General features: G+C 54.2%; 1 protein-coding gene across 1 annotated transcript in view; it reads left to right on the plus strand.

The window, feature by feature from the left end:
- The window catches only part of MFSD4A (major facilitator superfamily domain containing 4A), a 24,027-nt gene continuing 4,377 nt past the window's right edge, over window positions 1–19,650 (plus strand). Inside the window, exons 1-9 of the mRNA XM_037410704.1 lie at window positions 1–334; window positions 6,592–6,790; window positions 6,926–7,165; window positions 13,046–13,214; window positions 14,958–15,073; window positions 16,038–16,211; window positions 18,008–18,155; window positions 18,807–18,877; window positions 19,073–19,193. Of these exons, the coding sequence (XP_037266601.1) occupies window positions 105–334; window positions 6,592–6,790; window positions 6,926–7,165; window positions 13,046–13,214; window positions 14,958–15,073; window positions 16,038–16,211; window positions 18,008–18,155; window positions 18,807–18,877; window positions 19,073–19,193 (1,468 nt within the window). The 5' untranslated portion in view covers window positions 1–104. The remainder of the gene's footprint in view (window positions 335–6,591; window positions 6,791–6,925; window positions 7,166–13,045; window positions 13,215–14,957; window positions 15,074–16,037; window positions 16,212–18,007; window positions 18,156–18,806; window positions 18,878–19,072; window positions 19,194–19,650) is intronic.

A 19,650-nucleotide genomic window follows, 5' to 3' on the forward strand; every position in this document is an offset into this window, starting at 1 on the left:
ACATCCTGCGCGGGCGGAGCGGAGCGGGGCGGCGGCGCGGCCGGCAGCGGGGCAGCGGGCGGCGGGGGGAGCCGCATCGCCGGGGCCGCCCCGCGCCGCCCAGGATGTGGTGGGACGAGCGGGTGTCGGCGCGGTTCCGGAGGAACCTGCAGCCCACCCTCACCTACTGGAGCGTCTTCTTCAGCTTCGGCCTCTGCATCGCCTTCCTGGGGCCCACGCTGCTGGACCTGCGCTGCCAGACCCAGAGCTCCCTCTCCCAGATCACCTGGGTCTTCTTCTCCCAGCAGTTCTGCCTCCTGCTCGGCAGCTGCCTCGGAGGGGTCTTCAAGAGGACGTAAGGCGCCTGGCAAACTCAGCGCACCTCCCGCGGGTGGGCTTAGCGCTCCGCAACCCCCCCCCGCCCCCGCGCTTTACCTCCCTGGGTGGGGGTGGGCGACGCCAGCCTCCCCCCCCCCCCCGCGCCGCGTTCTCCTGCCGGGTTTGCATGGCTGAGCTGGGATGCTGTGGTCCCCGTGGGATGCTGTGGTCCCCGTGGGAAGACCCTCCCCGAGGGGAGCGCTCCACGCGTGTCCTAGGGGGTCCGCAGCCCCCCTGCCCAAGCGGCTCGGAGAGGGGGGGCTTCCCAGGAGGTGCGGGGCTCTGCGGGCTGCTGCTCCCTTCTGCACGGCTTCGTACCCTTGGAGAGATGCTGCTGCTTCTCCCGGAGCTCAGGACCGAGGGAGGCTTAGCATGAAGCTACAGCCAGAACTTCTGGAGGGTATTTTCCTTCACCCGATTGTTCATCACAAAAATATTATTGGAAGCCTGTTTGAATAACCTGGGTGTCAGAACTCACAGCACTGCCGTGCTCCCTGGGAGTTTGGGCAAACACGAGGCGAGATGCGAGCGGTCCTCGTGGCCGTGCCGCTGTGAGGGGCGAGGGGGGCGGCCGTGCCACGCACTTCACGGGGCAGCCAGAAAGCTGGGTACAGCCCCATGGGGATTTGCGCTGAGCCTCCTGTCCTGGATGTGTTTCAAATAAGTAATACACAATGGCTCAACCCTGAGGATTGCCAAACAGGCGTTTGATCTGAGGCTCGATGGCAGCCATGCTCTGCTAAGAATCAGCTGATTATTTACATTGTCACTAATTCTTCAGGCAGTGATGTAACGTGTCAGTTCCACGTGTGGCTCAGACATACACGTCATGTATACCTTTAACATGCATATTAGAGAATTTTGCATGAATCCTTCACTGCTTCCAAATGCCCTTTTTAAAATGGTTTGTTTAACTCTTTGTCTTGTGAATTGTAGAGAGTGTTGGCTAACAAAGATGGCATTAGAGCACCTGTTTAATTGCCATCCTGGTACATTGAACTGTCCTGACCCCCTGTCCGGACAGAGCCTGAAGGCTCCATGGAGCAGCAGGAGCTGCCGTCTGTCGGGCTGTGATGGGAGAGGTGGGATGCACGGGAATGGGGCTGGCACAGGAGAGGTGGGATGCACGGGAATGGGGCTGGCACAGGAGAGGTGGGATGCACGGGAATGGGGCTGGCACATGGGAGAGGTGGGATGCACAGGAATGGGGCTGGCATGGGAGAGGTGGGATGCACGGGAATGGGGCTGGCACGGGAGAGGTGGGATGCACGGGAATGGGGCTGGCACGGGAGAGGTGGGATGCACGGGAATGGGGCTGGCACGGGAGAGGTGGGATGCACGGGAATGGGGCTGGCACATGGGAATCTTACTCTGGGTCTGACACGGATCCGCGGCTGCTGGGTCAGCAGCAGCGCCTTTGCCAGCCCCTGGTCTGCTTCACATATGTTTGAAGGAGCAGTGAAGGAAAATGCAGAATTGTTTCCTGCTGTCAGCTTCCTACCCAAAGCTCCTGCCCTGGGCCAGTGGGTTACACAGACTTGTTTGGGGGTTTGTGCTCAGAGACTCCCCAACTTTGGCGTCTGCAGCGCGTTGGGGAAAGGAGCGTGTTTGTTGCTCTCTGTGGTTACGGACCAGGATGGGTTTGTGATCGTGGGCTCTCGGAGCAGTGGGCTTTTGCAAAGCGCCTGCGAGCCCCACTGAGGAGCAGCAGCCCTGCCAGGCAGGGGGGCATGTTTCGGATAGTTGTAGCTTGTGAGCATTGTGGGGGGTTACTCGGAGCAGTGTGGTGTAAAAACGTGTGGCTTTGGATGAGGATATTAACTGTTCAGACTCTTCAGGGGCGGACAGATTGAGCTGTTCTGCCAAGGATTTCTGCTTCTGGGCCGTGCTGTGGATTTATAAATCAAATTATGCTGGCCCCAGTGCTGGGCAGGGAGGAGCACTGGACAGGTCATCTTTTCCAGTTAGGAGATGGATAGCTGCTGGTAGGGGAACCCAAAGCGTCGCCTTCCTGCAAGCCAGCCAAGCCAAGATTTGGCTGCGAGCTGCGTTTCGTTTCTAATGCCTGAGGAACATAGAATTTGTTGCTTGCTTCTGATTAAAATATGTATTAGTCTGAGCTGTCTGCTCTGAGTGATGGGCTCGCAAGGGAAAGCACTGCTGTTACTGGATTCTGCAGCAGAAGTGGGTGGTGACACCTAAATAATGGTTTGGTTCCTCTCACCAGAGTTGTTGAATGCTGGGTCATAGTCTCTGCTCTGTCAGCCCAGCTGGAGTCCTGGAGCACGGGGAGGACAGAGCATAATGGTGGCATCTCTCCCTTGCGTAACTCGGTGTGAGCCAGAACGAGCTCCAGAATTCCCTCTCGTGTGAGATTGCAAGGGAGGAGAAAGTTTGTTGTTGCAAGTAATGTAGAAATGCAATAGTTGCCCGCAGTGCTCTGCGCTGGAGACCCACGTTTGCTGCGTGGTCCTTTCCTGGGCTTGTCGGGAGGTGCTGAGCTGGAGCCAGGGGACAAGCGGCTCCCACGGAGCTGCACGGCGCCTTGTTTAAGCTCACGCTCAAGTTCACGACAGGCTGCTGCGCTGTGGTCGCTCGTGCTTGGGGTTTGCTGGGTTGGGATTACAAGCTCTGAAATCCACCCCTGGATGCCTGGCACTGCAAACTCCAGGGGTGAGCTCTGCGCACCCGTATCCCCTGCCGCTCCCTCTCTTGCTTCCCTTTTCCCATTTTGTTGGATTTTAAGCTTGAAGTTAAAGCCACGCTCCCTCTGTGCTGCTGTGCTACACACGTTTGTGACAGAAACACCAGAGTAACTGAGCACCCATGCCCCAGGTTGCCTTTTTTTTTTTTCTTTTTCCTTTTTTAAAATTCAGAAACCGCATTTTTGTGTCCTGTATTTTTTGCTTTCGCTCCCAGCGTTGGGGTCAGCCCTGAGCTAGTCCTGCCAGTGTGAGCGGAGGAGGGGGCTGGTAGGTCTGTTGCTGTGTTGGAGCCCTGAGCAAGCTCTGCTCAAAGGAGTGACCCCCACCGGGACCTGGAGGGCTGATGAGATGGGACCCTTTTATCTTTCTTTCGTCTTTATCCCTGGGCACCTGCGCACATCGCAGCACATCGGCTGAGGGTGGATGACCCTGTTCTCTCCCGGCCCTTCAGATCCCCATCTTGTGAAGGTTTCTGTTCAAACACGTGGCTGGTGCATGCAGGACACTTTTCACCACAAAGGAAAGAAGCTTTTTGTTGCCGAGAGAGCAGAGAGCACGGTGGCTAGAGCAGGAGCACCTCCGGGGAGGCGATGCTCCCCAAGCCTGGCCAGGAGGAGACAAGGGTACCTGAAGGCAGCTGTGGGATAATCCATGCCGCCTCCTTCCTCCGTGTCCTCACCTCATCCCCTTAGGGCTTTGGGTTTTAATTATCAGGTTTGCAAGTCTGAATTAGCCTGATTGTCATTTTTCTTCTTGATGTGAGTGACTTAGAAAATGCTCCCTGGGGTGGGGAAAAACATAGTTGAAGAGTGCCTGCTGCAACAGGAACGTCGAGGTGGGGGTTTATATGTGTTGGTGGGAAGGAGAGGGGCAGCTTTGCTGGCTGTGACTACAGGGCAGCGTTAACCATCCTAATGCTCTAGGGGAGATCAGCCTAAACCTTCTGGGGGAGCTGCAGACCTTCCCTCAAGCCTTGTGTTGGAGCCCGGCCGTGCTCTGGCTGGTCCTAAGACGGCATCCATGACATTCCCAGACTTGTTTCCTACGCTACTGGAGCAGAGCCTGCCCTGGACCTAGCTGCAGCTGGCACAGAGCTGTGCTGTGCGTCTGCTCAGCGGGGGACACGGGGACCAGTTCATGATGGGGAGGGCAGCGATGTCAGAAACCGGACGGTGGCAGAACATCAGGGTTGCTTTTGAAGCCCTTTGGAGGGGTGCATTGGTTTTACATCATCAAGAAGTCCCCTGGAACTAATGGGGTACCTCATTTAAGGATGCTTTCAAAGAGGTTTGTTTCTGAAGAAATCCCTCAGGTCGTTGTTCAGTGCCTCCCTGGGTGCTGAGCAGTGTCCTTCGGCTGGATCTTGGGGATCTGGCATTGGAAACCAGCAATTTCTTGCCCCCCGCTAACGCCAGAGCCAGAGGAGGGGGCAGCAGTGTTGCATGTCACCCTGGGCTGTGGGCTGCTGGTGTTGGCGGGGGATGTGATTGTGTTATTAACACGTTGTGTCTGGAAGCAGGAATTTTTGCTCATTGGGGAAAAGTGAGGTGCTCCTTTTTAGAACGTAACATCACCTGCAATTAATGTTTAACTCTAGTAATGAACATGCTCCCTAGCCGAGCACAGGTGGTTGTTTTGCTGGGGCTGCAGAAGAGAAGAGGCGGTTCTGGGATGTCTTGTTGTGTTTCCCTGTCGCTCCCGGCCTCGGATTCACCAGCTGCTGGTGCCTCTGCCTCTCCTCCTGCTGGGCTCCTGCTGTACCCTGGAGAGTGCTGCCTTGTCTCTCCAGGCTCGAAGCTGCTTCTCTCTCGTTTGCTAGTTGTTTTTCCTGCCGTGACGGCGCACATCTCGCTTTGCTCCCTCCCTCCCCCAGAAATCCCACGCTGGCTCCCTGTTTTGCTGTCAGAAGCAGATCAGTCGTTACGGCTTTGCAAAACACGGGCTTCTCCCACATGGTCTGGCTGCTGGGTGAGCGAGGCTGGGCTGGGAGGTGCGAGCACGCCGAGGCTCTGGTCCAGCCAGGTTTGTGCCACCGGGCAGCAGAATAAAGGAGCCGTGCCCTTGGCCCGTTTTTCTCCCTGGTGCTGTTGAAGTGCGGTGTAAGCACCAAGCAGGATGCAGAGGGCCAAATCACTCTGGGCTCGCAGATGAATGAGGGCCACACAGAAACACAGTGACATGCCCAAGGCCGTTCTGGATGAGCAGGCAGGGCAGGAAGGCTGGCAGCACGGTGCCCAGCAGCTGCGGACACTCTCTGCTCCACCGCCAGCCTGTGCCACCTCAGAGCCTTCTCCTGCCTCTGGGCAGAGCACAAAGCAGAGAGCTGTCGGTGGTTTGCTTGCTGGTTATGTGCCTGTGCTGGGGATGTACCTGTGCATTGCCAGTCCTTCGCTATGGACAGGTGATGCTGCCCCACATCACCCAGCAGCAGACCCCAATTGCTAATTAGCAACTCATTACAGCAAGCTGCTGGCCACTGCAATGGGCTGCGACTGCAGTTTGGGAACCCCGGTGTGGGGGGGAGCGTGCCTGTGCTACTTAGTCTCTGCTGTGGCTTGCTTTATAGTCTTTCTGCTAGTTTCAGTGCTTCGCTGTCTGGTCCCTGTTTCCTTCCTTCCTTCCTGCCTTTGGGCTTGGCAGCCCCGGCACAGCGCGGTGCCAGCCTGGGCGCCGTTCTCCAGCAAGCTGGCTAGTGCCTGGCTCGCACCGAGAGCTCAGCCGGGCTGCTGCCAGGCTCGAGATGTGCTGCACCAGCTTTACCTCCACCACACGCATCCCTTGGGCTTCTCCGATGGACCATGTGGGTTGGAGAGCGGCTGGCCGCATGGAGAACAGCAGCGGTGCTGCATCCCACCCTGGTGTGCTGGGGAAAGGGATGATGGTGCCAGAACAGAGGCAGCACAGGGCATGGAGAGGGAGCCAGGAGTGCTCCCTGTGAGGCAGGACGGCTCGTGCAGGCAGGTCCGGGATGACACGGTGGTGTGGATGCCAGCAGCTCTGTCCCTGCTGGGAGCTGGGATTGCGCAGCAGCTCTCGTGCCTGCTCAGCCTGCTTGTGTGATCCAGCCCTGCGTGAGAAATGCCCTGGAGCTGCTCGGAAGTCGTGATGTGGCCTTGCCAGTGTGGACCTGTGTCCCTTTCCGTTCCCCAGGTCTGCCCAATGAACAAGGGAAGGTTGCTGGGCTTTATTCTGCCTTGGAACGTGCAGGGTGCTGGTTTGAAGGGATGGTTACTCTTCTCCCCAAAAGTTGGGTGGAAGGAAGATCTGCCTCCCTGAGGCATCGCCCTCCACACAGGAGATGGCGGTGCCCTGGGCTGTACGGCTGTGGAGACGTGGGGGTGCAGGGTGTGTAGCATCCCCCTTGTCTTGTCAGAAGAGCATGTGCTGGAGCTACAGCCGGTGGGTGCATCTCCTGCTAGTGCCTACACCACCGACTGACCCGGGGCTGAGAACAGGAGACGGGGCTGCAGTGTGGATACTGCTCTTGTGGTAGTAATTCCATCCTGTCTTTCCTCTTTCCCTGTCTCAGGTTGTCTCAGTCCTTGTTTGCACTCTTCGCCTCGTCGCTGGCGATCTCCTTGGTCTTTGCCATCATCCCCCTGTGCCACAATGTGGTGGTCCTGGCTGTGGTCATGGCTGTGGCAGGACTGGCCATGGGTTGCATCGACACAATCTCCAACATGCAGCTGGTGAAGATCTACCAGAAGGACTCGGCCATCTTCCTGCAGGTGAGCATGGAGCCCACCTCCCCCCTCTGGCTGTGCTTCCTCCTCTGAGGAAGAGGAGAGAGGGGCTGAGCCACCCTCCCTGGGGAGAAGAGCAGTAACCTCCTCTGCTCTGCTTGCATGTCTCATCTCCTGTAGGCTCTTCATTTCTTTGTGGGCTTTGGAGCACTGCTGAGCCCGCTGATAGCTGACCCCTTCCTCTCGGACACCAACTGCATCCTCTCAAACACCACGGCCAATGCCTCCAGCAACCTCCCTCACATCCGCAAGTCCCTGGTCCCGCACCATCCAGGCAACCTGTCCCATTATGACTTGCCGATGAAAGGCATGGTGGTCACACGCGTCTCCTACGCCTTCTGGATCATGGCCCTCATCAATGTAAGTGCTGCAGCCGGCGTGGCCCACGTGGTTGCCGGGGACATCCCTGCTTCTCGGTTTTGCAGGTGGCTGGGGGGCGTTGGTGCCTGTTAGGTGGTCCCAGCGATGGAAGGAGGCATGAGGATGGTTGTGCTGCTCCACGGGGAAGGTTCATTCTTTGCCAAGTGCCCCGTTTCCAGCAGGTGCCTGGGGAAGGAGGGCAGGACCCTGTAAAGCTGAGCCAGTGGTCCCTGCACTGCCAGATGTGACAGGGTCAATGTACCATCCTGCAGGGATTTGTCTGATCTCTCTGGAAGCAGGTTGTATCTCCAGCACCCCCTGGGCAGGAGTTACACCAGCTAACTGCACTCAGAGCCACAGGGTGTTCCTCTGTGATCGGTGCGGGAGGGCGAGTTGCAGTGATTCTCGTAGGAAAGTGCCCGTCGGTGAACTGAGTTACTGTGGCTGGAAGCTTGTTCGGGGTGTGTCTCCTCTTTGTCATGTTTCCCTGGTGATTGCAGCAGGTGTAAAAGCCCTGTGGCCCTTCTGTTGAGGGAGAGAGCTGGGGTTTAGTGCCCGTCCTCTTTCTCTGCCCTGCTGAGTCCCAGAGCTGATCTCCAGCAAGCCACCCTTGTCTGCAGGCTGTGGGCTTTCTTGGAAATGTAGCCCTGTTCCTTCCCCCCCAGTTAAAACCCGAATCCCAGCGTGGATAAGTCCAGCTGTTCCCCTGCGCAGCCTCCCTGGGCAGTGCCATCATCGTGCCCATCCTGGTCCCCCTGCAGCAGAGCTGGCTAAGCTGCTGCTGTCCCTTCCCAGTGGCAGGAGCCCTGCGAGCGTGTGTGTAATTGTCCGTGTAGATCCGGAGCGATAAGAGCAGAGCGTGTTGCGGCAGCGAGCGGCTGCCCTGGCGAGCGGTGCTGTTCCTGCTGGGGTTGATGCTGAGGCTCTGCTCAGCACCTGTAGAGCGCCTGGCTGCGCTTTGTGCGTGGGAACTCTTGCTGGCAGGGGTCCGGGGTCCCTGCTGTGAGCAGAGCCAAGCCCAGCCTGTCAGCCCTTGCCATACGGGGCTCTGTGTCCGTTTGTAAGACGCGTGCCAGGGCAGGGGCTGGCGAGCTGGTGCCCGTTTCACTCGCCAGGAGACCTCCTGCGGTAGGGGTGAAGGGTGATGCTGCCAGGAGCTCTCCCTGCCCTGCAGCCCCCGTACCTGCTGCCCTTCCCTGGGCAGGTTGAGCCATTGCCCCTCTGCCCGAACATGAGGATGTGCCGGTGCTCCCTGTCCCAGGCCAGCGAGCAGCCCTTGGTCTTCCACCGCGCCGGCTGCCCTAGGCAAAGGGAACAGGTTTCTCTCTGCTTTTGGCCTTCCCGTGTGCCGAGTAACTGAAACATCCCCCCGTGCCCCTCATCCAGGGGCTCTCCTCGGACCTCGCTGGGGCGAGGAGAAGGGGCAGCTGAAATAGCTGGGCAGGAGCTGTAATGAGTTTCTTTGCAGAAGTACCAAAAAGAACGTTCCCTGCCTAGGAGGAGAAGCAGCTTTAATTACCTCTGCGTATGCCATGGGAAATGTGCTTTTAATTACACCCGAGCGTTACCTATTTTACCAGTCAATCCTGAGCAAACTAATTGAGTTTTGAAGGCGGCGTCTCATATCTGCTTTGAATACAACCGTGTGCCTGAAATCTGGAACACTGATGGGAGGGTGGCTGCCAGACCCCTCTCTGTGCCTAGCGGTGTCCCACGGACATTTTGGGAGCAGGATGGGACCCTCGGCTGAGTCCCAGCAGCTGATACGTAGCAGGTCGTGAGCTGGGCTCGTGCATCACTGCATGCTCCAGTGCTGCTTGCACATGTGGGTGGCTCGCCACGTGTGTGTGCATGCTGCGTGGGATCAGCAGGAATATGGCAGGGAGTGCCGGGGTGCTGGGTGCTTGGGATGAGGGTTAGGTAATGAGCATGAGAGGAGGGGGCAGCTCTTGGAGCGTGTCCCCCTGCCAAAGCCGAGCGGTTGCTCTTTCCCAAAGCCTTGCTGAGGGAGCTGACTTGATTCCTTGTTTAAATTAAATAACTCAACCCACTGTCTGGAGATACTGAGAGTAGCTCAGCTCAACGAAAAAAAAAAAAAAAGCTCCCAAACTCCTTTCTTCAAGGTGTAAATGTCAGAGAATAGATGATGATAATTGATATTTAAAACCCCAGGGAAGTGGATGAAACGAGTAAGCTGTAGAAGTGGAAACCAGGACCAGCAGCTTTGTTATAAAATGGTCAAAGACACATTTCCATCCCGGTTTTCGCAGAGCTGTGTGTATTCTGACAAGACACAAGCTGAAATGATTCATTTCAATTTCTTGCTTTGTTTAAAGTGGAGATGTCTCAATTTAACTTTGGCATAAATGCAATGTGTAAAGCTGACAGAAACATAGTTGTTTCAATGTTATTGAAGCAGAATGTTTTTTGCTTTAGTAAGATTAAGTGGTTCAACATTATCAAAATGAAGTGCTTGGATGACTCCCGGCCAAAATTTTTCATTCTAAGAGAAAATTTTTGGCTTTTCATCCAGATTTGGAACAAAAACATATTTTAAAATTTGGTTTCCCACAGAGCGGAAATTTCATCATGCAGCCTGTTCCAAGGGGCTGGAAATCAGGAAAATGTTCCTCTGAGAGAGATGTGTTTATCCGGAAGGTGGTTTCCCAGGGGAAGTGCGGGACGCTCCATTGTGCTTAGGTTGCTTAAAAGTAGCTGGGATACAATAGCAGGGAACAGTCCCCTGCTCCTGGGGGGAGAGACCGAAATAGAAACTGGAGGGAAGGAGCCTGGATTATACCCACACTTAACTGCGTGATGCAGCAACTCGTTAAGTTTATAATAACGGTTAAAAGCTGCCAGGGGAAGGGGAGCATCCCTGGCAATTAGAAGGGCAGAGCTGGAGCGCTGGGGCCAGGCGGGGAGGCTCTTGCTGCCTGCACAGGCTCCCAGGGGATGCTCGGATGCCCCTTTCCCCCTTGCAAAAAGAAAAGCCTTCCCCCGCAAAAGGCAAAGCCGAGTTGCCCTGGTAAGAAAGCCCGTGAGCAAATGGTTATCACACCAAAATCTCTGCCCCCTCAAGAGGGAGGGCTGCTCGGAGGTGGGGATCCATCCAGATCCCCTCCAGCTTGGCGCGGGCAGGACGGTGCGGGGCAGGGTCAGTTCGGCCGGGCAGGGCAGTGTGTGAGCACCCGGGTCCTTGTGTAGGGGCTGTGGCTGCTGCTCAGCTCTGGTTCTGGGGGCTCCCCCAGGGTGGGGAGCTCTGACGGCTCCGGGAAGGCTCTGGCAGCTCTGTGCCTCGTGCCAAGCAGCCCGGGCAGCCGAGGCGTCAGCCCCCAGAACACTGAGGCTGTGCCGGGAGCCGAGCAGCAGGATTCTGCCACAAGCACGGTGGCCCTGGGTCTTGGCACGTGGCTCATCATCACCACCCGACCTCTCCAGCTGGGACACGTAGGGGCTGTGGATAGGAAGAGGGGCTCAGCGCCTGCCTGGCACCTCGTGGCACCAGCCGTGCTCACGTGGGCAGTGGAAGGGACATTTTTCCAGTTATTTTGTAGCTGTTCAAAGTGCACCTTTGCTTATGTGAGTCATTGAAGGTATGTTATAAAACATACTTTTGATCAGGTTTCACAGAAAGTAGTAAATGCTAACTTACATTAATTAGCAATTTTTTTATTTATTTTTTTTTTAGTAAGCGGAGTTGCATATACTTGAAAGTAATTTTTGTAGCTTTTTCTGGCTGATGAGGAAATAAGTGGAAGGGACAGTCCTCGAGCTGTCCTTGTCCCGTGGTTGGGGTAGGCTGCTCCTCTGGGATGGGTTTGTCCCTTTGCTTGGTGAAACATGCCCTGGCAGGGCTCTGGTGTTCGGCTCTGTTTGCTCCTCTCCATCTACCCACGTAATAACTGATCTGCTTGTGTGGATGCTCCGTCCCCTGCACCCACCCCAGATTTACAGCCACCCCTCCTGCGGGCCAGGTGGCCACAGGTGACCGTCCCCCAGGTGGTTTGCCAGCTGCTGTGCAGGACACGAGGCTGGCTCAGGATGGAGTCCTGGGAACCTGCTTTCTCTTGAGCTTGATCCTTTGCTCTTCCCCGCGTCCCTGAGCTCGCTTTGGCATGGTGACAACCTGTGGGCGAGGGCTGCTCTTGGGCATGGGTGAGTCTCCAGCTTTTGGGCATTTCCTACCAGAAACAGCCAAGGCTGGTGAGCAGCTGATGGGGTCAGAGCACTCGTGCCCCTGAGGCGCTGCCAGCTTCAAGCCGGTACAGCCTGGATAAAGCCAAAGCGACCTGCTTGCTTTAGTGATGAGGATCTGGGGAGCAGGGGTATGCCTGTGGTTTGACTGGGAATCGGGAGTCGGGAGCTGGGGCCCTTTGCTGCGTAGGCACCGAGTGCTGCTTAAGACTGGAATTGCCCAGAGACGTTTATCTGTACGGCCGGTCCCTCTGCGTCAGTTTGTTGTTGGGTTTTGGGGACTTTTTTTTGCAAAATCTGCAATTTGGAAGAATAAAATCTGGTCCTGACCTCCGGAAGGATTAGAACTATCAAGCAAATGCGTTTTTCTTCCATGGGACCGAACTAACTGTTCCTATTCCCATTGTTCCCAGAACAATGAAGTCCTCATAAATGAATTCAGGCAAGAGAAGCAGGGGTGGGGGGGGGGGAATTCTCCATACATTTAAATCATGCCATGAGCCAACAAAAGGCAGGAAATTGGGAACTAGAGCTCGCACTTGCTCACAGACATGTAGAAAACAAGCGCTCAGCGGCTGGAGAGTGAGCTGTCACTTAGGATTTCCTGGCTTTCTCCCCCAGTTTGCTGCAGAATAAACACCACTTGCTTGCGGCGGGAGGTGAAGGGAGGGCTGGCGAGGAGCAAACCCAGCTTCATTTGCTTCCCTCTGTTTTCTTTCCCCAAAAAAGAGCAAGTCCCTCCGGGCTTGGAGGCACCATGGCAGCGTGGGTGTGCGCGGGGAGTGGGCTCGTCCCCAGGCATGTGGCAGCGCGGTGCCAGGGGGCCTGATGCTGCGGCTGCCACGTGATGGATCCGGTGGGCAGGTACGAGCCCACGGTCCCTGTGTGCATTAGCAGCAGGCAGAAAGCCCAGACTGCGGGGAACGGTGCTGGTGGGACTGTGTGTGCTGGGAGCCTGAGGACCTACGGGGTTCTCCAAGGCACTGACAGCTGGAGGCTGCTCTGCAGCCCCTGGTAGCCGCCGTGGGGGCTGCACCAAAGGGCTCTTTGAAGTCGCTGGGCTGTAGCAGTTGGCCTGGGAAGCATCTCATCTCTTACGAGATGCTGAGCAACCTCTGCTAATGGCTGGAGATGGGCAAAGCTGGTCTGGGAGCAGCTTGCCCTTCCCCCACACAGCATTTTGGCCACAGAAGCTCTCCCTTTAAAACCGTCCTGCTCTCCGCAGGCTTTATTATTCTACTCTTCAGACAGAAGCGGCCAAATGCTTGGAAACCAGAAAGTTATGGTTTTGAAGGGCTGGTATGGTGCTTTGTGAGGTTTGCATTTAGGTGCCGTCTGTTCCAGTGTCCCTGTCCCCCACCCCAGGTGATGGTCCCCAGGCCACCTGGCATCCCACAGAGACTGGCAGGATGCTCCAGCTGCACTCCGGATCGGCGGTCTTTGCTCTCAACTTGATTTATTTTTTTTTCCCCTCCCCACTAGCTCTCCTAACAAGCCTCCATCCCTCCTGCAGTGGCTCCTTACCCCACTGCCAGCACCTGTCCTTGCTCTTTGAGGTCAGTGCAGGCACATCCATTGCAGATGCTGAGCGCAGCTTCCTAAAAGGCTGTTGTGACTGGGGAGCTGGACTGTATGTTGTGCCAGGCTTGTCACGCTTACCTGCCCTTCTCTGTTCCTCCCCAGCTGCCGGTGCCCATCGCGGTGTTTTTCTTGCTCTACAAGGAGCGGATGGTGCCGTGCTTCAACAGCAGCAGCCACCCGCTGCTGTCAGCTGACGAGCTGGCAATGGAGACGCGGCCCGTGGAGAAGGACGATCTCTGCGCTGCTGTGCAGAGACCCCAGGCAGCAGGAGGTGAGCTGGTGGCATCTCTCTCACGGGCTTGGAGGAATGGGGGGTGAGCAGGGGGAGAAAAAGCCGAGCTTTATTTCTGAGCTGAGTTTACCAAGCGAGATCCATCGCTATTGCCTAAGGAGGAAGCTTGCCAAGAGGCACACGTGAACGTAATCCAGAAATACCCAAACAATCCAAACAGACAATTTGGTGCCCAATTGCCCTCCAATTAGATGGGACCGTAATCCCTGAGCAGAGATTAGCAGCCTGCTGGTGGCACTCAGGGCTGCTTTTCTCCAGGCTGTCCTAAAACTAAACCTGGGCTCCCGAGTCATTTAAGCACACGTGGAAGTTGTGCCCCTTAGTTTCCTTCTGGTTTTCAGTCAGGTTTTGAGCTGGCTCTGCTGACTGTTCAGTTTAAAAGTGGTCGTCGTGCTGCGGAATGCTGCCTTTTTTTTTTTTCTTTTTTCTAATAAATCTGAAAGGAATGAGGACAGTGCCCTTGTTTGCAGGGAAAAGTTAAACACCAGCAATAGTTTGCTCTTGGACTTGTGACTACACCCTGTTTTGGGGACAATAGTAACATTGTTCTTTGCTACCCAAGAGAGACGTATCAAAAAGCAAATTCTTCAGCTAAATAGTGAATCTTGGAAGTCATTGTATTTTAGGGTTATCAGAGGAGTGTGTAGTGTTATTACAGGAGAGATGGCTTTACCTGAACGATAAAAGAAATTTTAGGGACTACTTGAAGGTGGAGGCAGTTGGGATGTGGGGAGGATGCTGTAGGGAAGGATCATAGGTGTCCCTAACGGAGTGGGTTCTCTAGTGTCTGATAAGGTTGTGCTCATCTGATAGCATTTCCCTTAGCTGAGGTGCTGGTGGTTTCTTTCCTCAACCCAGCTGCCCGTTTTCATACAACCCCACTGCAGCTTCATGTTCTTCAGCTCTCCATCTTCCTCTTAAACGCAGTTGAGATTAATCCTTTATAGAGAATCAGGAAGGCTGTACGCTGACTGCTGTGATCTTCGGCAGGCACGTCTGTGCTGGCAAAATCCCTTCTTCCCCATAGAAGTAGTGAGAATCTCATCTTTGCCAGGCAGGAGCAACTGTCTCACCTGCACAGGACTCCAGGTGCTGCCACCAGCCCTTTGTACATCCCAGAGTGGTGGGATATAAGCAGGAGGATGGGAGAGTAGGGAATTCCTGGGGTCCTGACCCCCAGCTTTGGCAGGCTGTTGCTCCCAACGCTCTGTTCAGAGGAGGCAATGCTAGCTGTGTGGTTATCACTCTCTTTCCCAAAGCTGGCTTATTTGGTTAACTATCGTTTATCCGAGGAATGTGAGCTATCCTGGGCAGGACTCTCCTGTGTGGTGGTACCAAGGATGAGGGGCTCCGAGCACCAGTGCTATGGTTGAATGGGCTTGTTTCTGTTGACTGTAAGAGCAGGGCCAGCAATTGGAGCTCCTAAATGGGAAGAGGAGCACAAGCAGCTACAGTAGGAGAAGTAACAAGTATCCTGGACAGCTAGGATCCCAGTCTGTGGACAGCAGCCCATAAGCATATCCATCTTCCTTCTGAAAGTTTAGAGGTAGGTAAAGAGAGAGGCTGTGCCAGCAGAGGTTAGCAGTGCTCCACGTTGTTCACGGTCCTCTATGAATCTCTGTCGTGCAGCTGAGCGCAAAACAAATCCCCATTGCGGGCTGGCAACCACCCAGCCCCAGGGGGACGTTCCAGCTAAGTTTGCTTTGCATTGTTTTTCACCAGGTCATGATGACTTATTTAGCTGCTGCCAAAGCAAAAACTTCAGAGGGGCTTCTTACACCTACTTCGCAGTCCACATCACTGGGGCTCTTGTTCTCTTCATGACTGATGGGATTGTGGTGAGTTCAGCTGATAGAGGGATCTTGTCTGAGCAAAGCTATACGGCTTTCTTCCTTCCAAATCACTTGTAGCAGCCCAAACCCCAGCCCGTGTCCTCTGCGTGCAGTGGGCTGGTCCTGAGGCTCTGCCGGTGCAGCAGGATGCTTCCCGAGGTGGCTCCTTCACAGCTAAGCGTGGTCAGGCTGGCGTGTGCCCTGCTTCTTGGGAGGGTTCCCTGGCTTCTCCTAGGCTCCGTGTTGTTGCAGCTAGATCGCTGCTCACCTAGCCAGCGTACAGCTGGAGTTGTGACATTGTCTACTTGTAGGTCTCTTCTCGCTTCAGCCAAGAACAGCTTCATTTTATTTCATAAGAAACCATGGCTCTTTGATGAAGCCGCCGGTCACACGGGCTTCGCCGTGGGTAGCACTTCTGTCCGGGCGAGGAAGGCTCGCTCCTGGCTGGCACCTTGCTGTTCTTTTTCTTTCAACAGTTTTATCTCGGTCCCCTCATGGTAAAATACTGCTGGGTCTTGCTAGGGCATTCAATAGGGTCCCGAGAGGCGAGTGGGGTTACACAGAGCAGCTGTCAGCTACGGGAACTTTCCAGGGCCTCCGTCTTCAAGGATGATCAGCTCCAAGTTCTTAATGTGATGATAGGTTTTGAGAGGATGCAATTCCAAAAGGATAAGACAGTCCCTAGGGAAGAGAGCATCTCTGCAGATAAGCGCTTAGCACGTGTTTTACCCAGCAACGCTGTGAAGTCTTGCCCTGTGAGGAGAGCTTAAGTCCTGTGTATCTACTTCTGGTGGAAGCCTGTCTCCAGCTGCCAACCCTTGGGAACGAGGTTCATTGAGACATGGTAGCAAATCCATAGGTGGGCTCTCCGGCACTGTTGCGATATTGTGAATAACTGAGGGTCAGGCTGAAGCTGCAAAGCCTGCAGGCAATCCCGTCGGTGTGACGTGCTGTTTTGTCTTCCCTGCAGGGAGAGTACTCGGGCTTCATTTACAGCTACGCCGTGGAAGAGCCTCTCTCCGTAGTACATAAAGTGGCCGGTTACCTGCCCAGCCTCTTCTGGGGATTCATCACACTGGGCAGGCTCATCTCCATCCCCGTGTCCTACCGAATGAAGCCGGCAACTATGGTCTTCATCAATGTGGTAAGGCTGGGGTTTTACTCCGTGGTCTTTTTTTCTTTCTGCTTGCCTCCAAGATGCTGTCCAGCTCTGGTGTGCAGAGCTGCAGCTGCTCTCATGCCAGACCTGGGGCAGACCTCTGCACCTCTGTTGCTGCATGTTTGCAGCTGGCTCCGATGCAGGAGCTTGCTAAGACTTACAACCTGGTTGCACTGCTTTTCTGAGCTTGCTCCTCAGTTACCTAATGCCACATTTGTGAAAGTGCCTAGTCAAGTGTCTGCCAACTTTATTTACTTTGCACGCTGTCTTCTCCGGCCTCTACAGGGAAATTAATGCCTGTGTTAGCCACGGAAAGGGAAGGCAGGTAGTGCTGTAAATTCTCTGCTTTGACTGTAGCAGCTGTCAAAGAAACTGATGTGATCTGAGGTTGCTTAAATTGATAAAACACATTCGTGTGAAGAAAGGGGAGGGAATCCTTTTAGGATATGTAAGAAAGATGCATGTAAGGATGTGGCAGACAACAGGAAGGGAGTTGTTCCCATTCACAGTCCTTACAAAAAAAGGAAACCATACAAAAACCAAAAAGAAAAGAAATGAGCGAGAAGGCAGTTGATTTACCATTTATTTAAACCAGAAGTTATTTTGGTACCAAGTTTCACAGTTAATATTGCGAGGCCAAGAATAGGTAGCAGGGTGGTGAAAGAACAGGAGTGATGGTTCCCACTGGGATGGGTTTGAGGATTTCAGCCCGTGTCCATTGCGGGCCAGAGCAGGTGAGGCAGACGGCTCCAAACCTTCTTGCTGGTCACTTTACGAACCCAGCTTTGAATGCCAAAAGATACAGCCGAACAAAACACGACTGTTTTTTTAAAATGAGTGCAATCTCTTCCTTCGGCACAGAGCGACTGCTGACAGGGGAGCAAGGAAAGCTCAGCGTCAGCAGATCTATCGTACGGACAGGCCCATGCATCTCCTTGATGCACGCTGCTGACTTCATCCCTGGTCCTAACTGCACCATTAACAAACCCGAGGACAGGAGTTTTGCTTTAGCTGCTGCTAATATTTGGAGAGAAGCAGGAACAGCCTCCAGCCTTGCATGGAAACCTTCTCGCTTCCCCTTAAATGCAAAGGGGGTAGCACCATGAGAATAAAAATTCACTTGACCGACACAGAACGCTCTCTGAAACGCTTGCTAGTTGGTGCTGCTACTTACGGCAAGATACACCGGCTCCTGGCGTCGTTGCAGCAAGCTGCCGTTTGAATTCAGCTGCTTTAGAATCCAAATGGCTCTTGCGTACATGCACATGCTCACAATCAGGGCCTGAACAACTAAGACAAAATACCTGGGGTCGGTATTGCAGAGCTGCCTCCGCTGCCGTGGTGCCCTGGCGAGCCTGGGGCACCGGGGGGATTTGCTGTCGCTTACTCACTGCAGCACGGCAGAGCCTGCTGGATAAGGCTGAGCAGTGACTGGGACATGAACATGTTGTGGAAGTAGCAGTACTCTTGCATGAAAGCTGCAGAGGAAGAAAGTACTTTTTTCAGATATAATCTTAAGTCTCTACCTAATGACCGTGAGACTTAAGTACCAAGTTATGTTACCGAGTCCTGTTCTAAAAAGTACCAAATTCTTCACTGTCAGGGCAGACGGATTTTATTTGGCTAGCTGCTTCAGCTTTTCAGAGATTGTGGTCTTTCTTCCAGTATAACTTATTTTCTTTTCCAGACCATTTACTGCAAAAAAAGGATAAAATACAATCTAGAGCCTGTCGCAGCTTGGCGTTATACCCTTCTACTGACTCTGTGTGTGTCGTTCACAGGTTGGAGTCCTGATAACTTTCCTCCTGCTCCTGATTTTCTCCTACAGCGTCGTCTTCTTGTTTGTGGGGACAGCGTCTCTGGGGCTGTTCCTCAGCAGCACGTTCCCCAGCATGCTGGCCTACACCGAGGACATCCTGCAGTACAAAGGTGAGCAGGGATTTGGGCAAACCTTTGGAAGCAGGTGGGTGTTCCAAGACTAGAGCTGGCATACAGTCACACCTAGCGCCTCCCTCCCTCTTCAGGGATGCCTGGGAAGAAAGACCTACCTTTGAATACCATGTTTATTCAAGCTTATGGTCAGAAAACCAGCACAAATCCCAGCTTTGGTGTACTAAAAATTTCTCCAGGCAGGGATCCAGACTGGTTCTTAGCTTCCTGCACCTTTAGGGCTCTCGGGCACTGACAGAAACGTCTGCTTTAGAGGCTCACAGAGAGCCAGTTTTGAAAACATCATCCAGATTATCAGGGAACTGAAAAGCCCAGAGTTTGGCCAGCTCTTGGAGGAAGTCTCTGCTAACCTCCGTCTCTGGGGCAGTGATACTGAAGAATGAAAATCTTTCCAGCAAGAAGCAACGTCACCTCTGCCAACAGAGAAAAGTGACAGGAGAGGGCTTTTTGACTTAAACTTAAACCTTTCTGCACTATCGCAGGTTAGAAGAGATGTTCTCAACACTAGATGGGAACATACATTAAGTATTTGTAAATCTTGTATGGAGAGATCCATAAAAGAGCTCCAGGCTGATCCTGCTGGCTGGTTCACCTGTTCCGTGCCACATCACTTGCACTATTTCTTTGCAGGCTGTGCCACAACCGTGTTAGTGACTGGAGCTGGAATTGGTGAGATGGTGCTACAGCTGCTGGTGGGATCGGTGAGTGCGGACAAGGCATGCCAAAACCTGGAACTTCTCAGTAGAAACCTTAGTCCTGGGTTTGGACAGCTGCTGGGAAGAAGCACTGCATTACCCTTGAGCTATCAAACAGTGAAGCTCTTACTGAATGTTAATTAGGTATTTTAGTGCTATGATGACACGTCTGCTCCCTTTCCCCCCCTCTTCCAACTGCAGATTATACACGATCAGGGCAGCTACAGTTTCCTGGTCTGCGGGATGATCTTTGGAGGCTTGGCCTTTATCTTCTACGCTTTCCTCTTGTTTTTCCACAGGATGTACCCCAAGCCCTCATCAGGTAAGAAAGCACCGTCACTCAGCCCCGCTTTATAATGAGAGGAAGAGTGGCATATGCATCAAAACCTAACCAGGGTGCAGGACTTCAGCAAAATGCAAGGAAATGTTTATTTTACTGCTGCTTCCTGTCCCCTCTTCCTGCTTTGACTTACCCACAAAGCTTTGGCAGCCACAGCTCAGGGTTTGCTTTCTTTTCTGTTGGAGAAGCAAGGGAAAAAAGTAGGAATGGTCTGTGGATCACAGGGAAACTGCAGCCCACATTCGAGGCGAGCTGTGAAAGCAGCAGCGTGCTGCTGCAGGGCTATGTCCTCCCAGCACCGACTGCACAGGCTTCCCTGTTCCCTGGCTAAAATCCAAGGAATGAGCAGGTCTGCCATGCCATCCAAAGGCAGACAAAAGCCTTGCTGATAAAGGATTTATCTTATCTACCACCTCAGTCCGTATAGGCTATTTGGTTT

Source organism: Falco rusticolus, chromosome 17 (assembly GCF_015220075.1).
Source record: "Falco rusticolus isolate bFalRus1 chromosome 17, bFalRus1.pri, whole genome shotgun sequence".
NCBI lineage: Eukaryota > Metazoa > Chordata > Aves > Falconiformes > Falconidae > Falco > Falco rusticolus.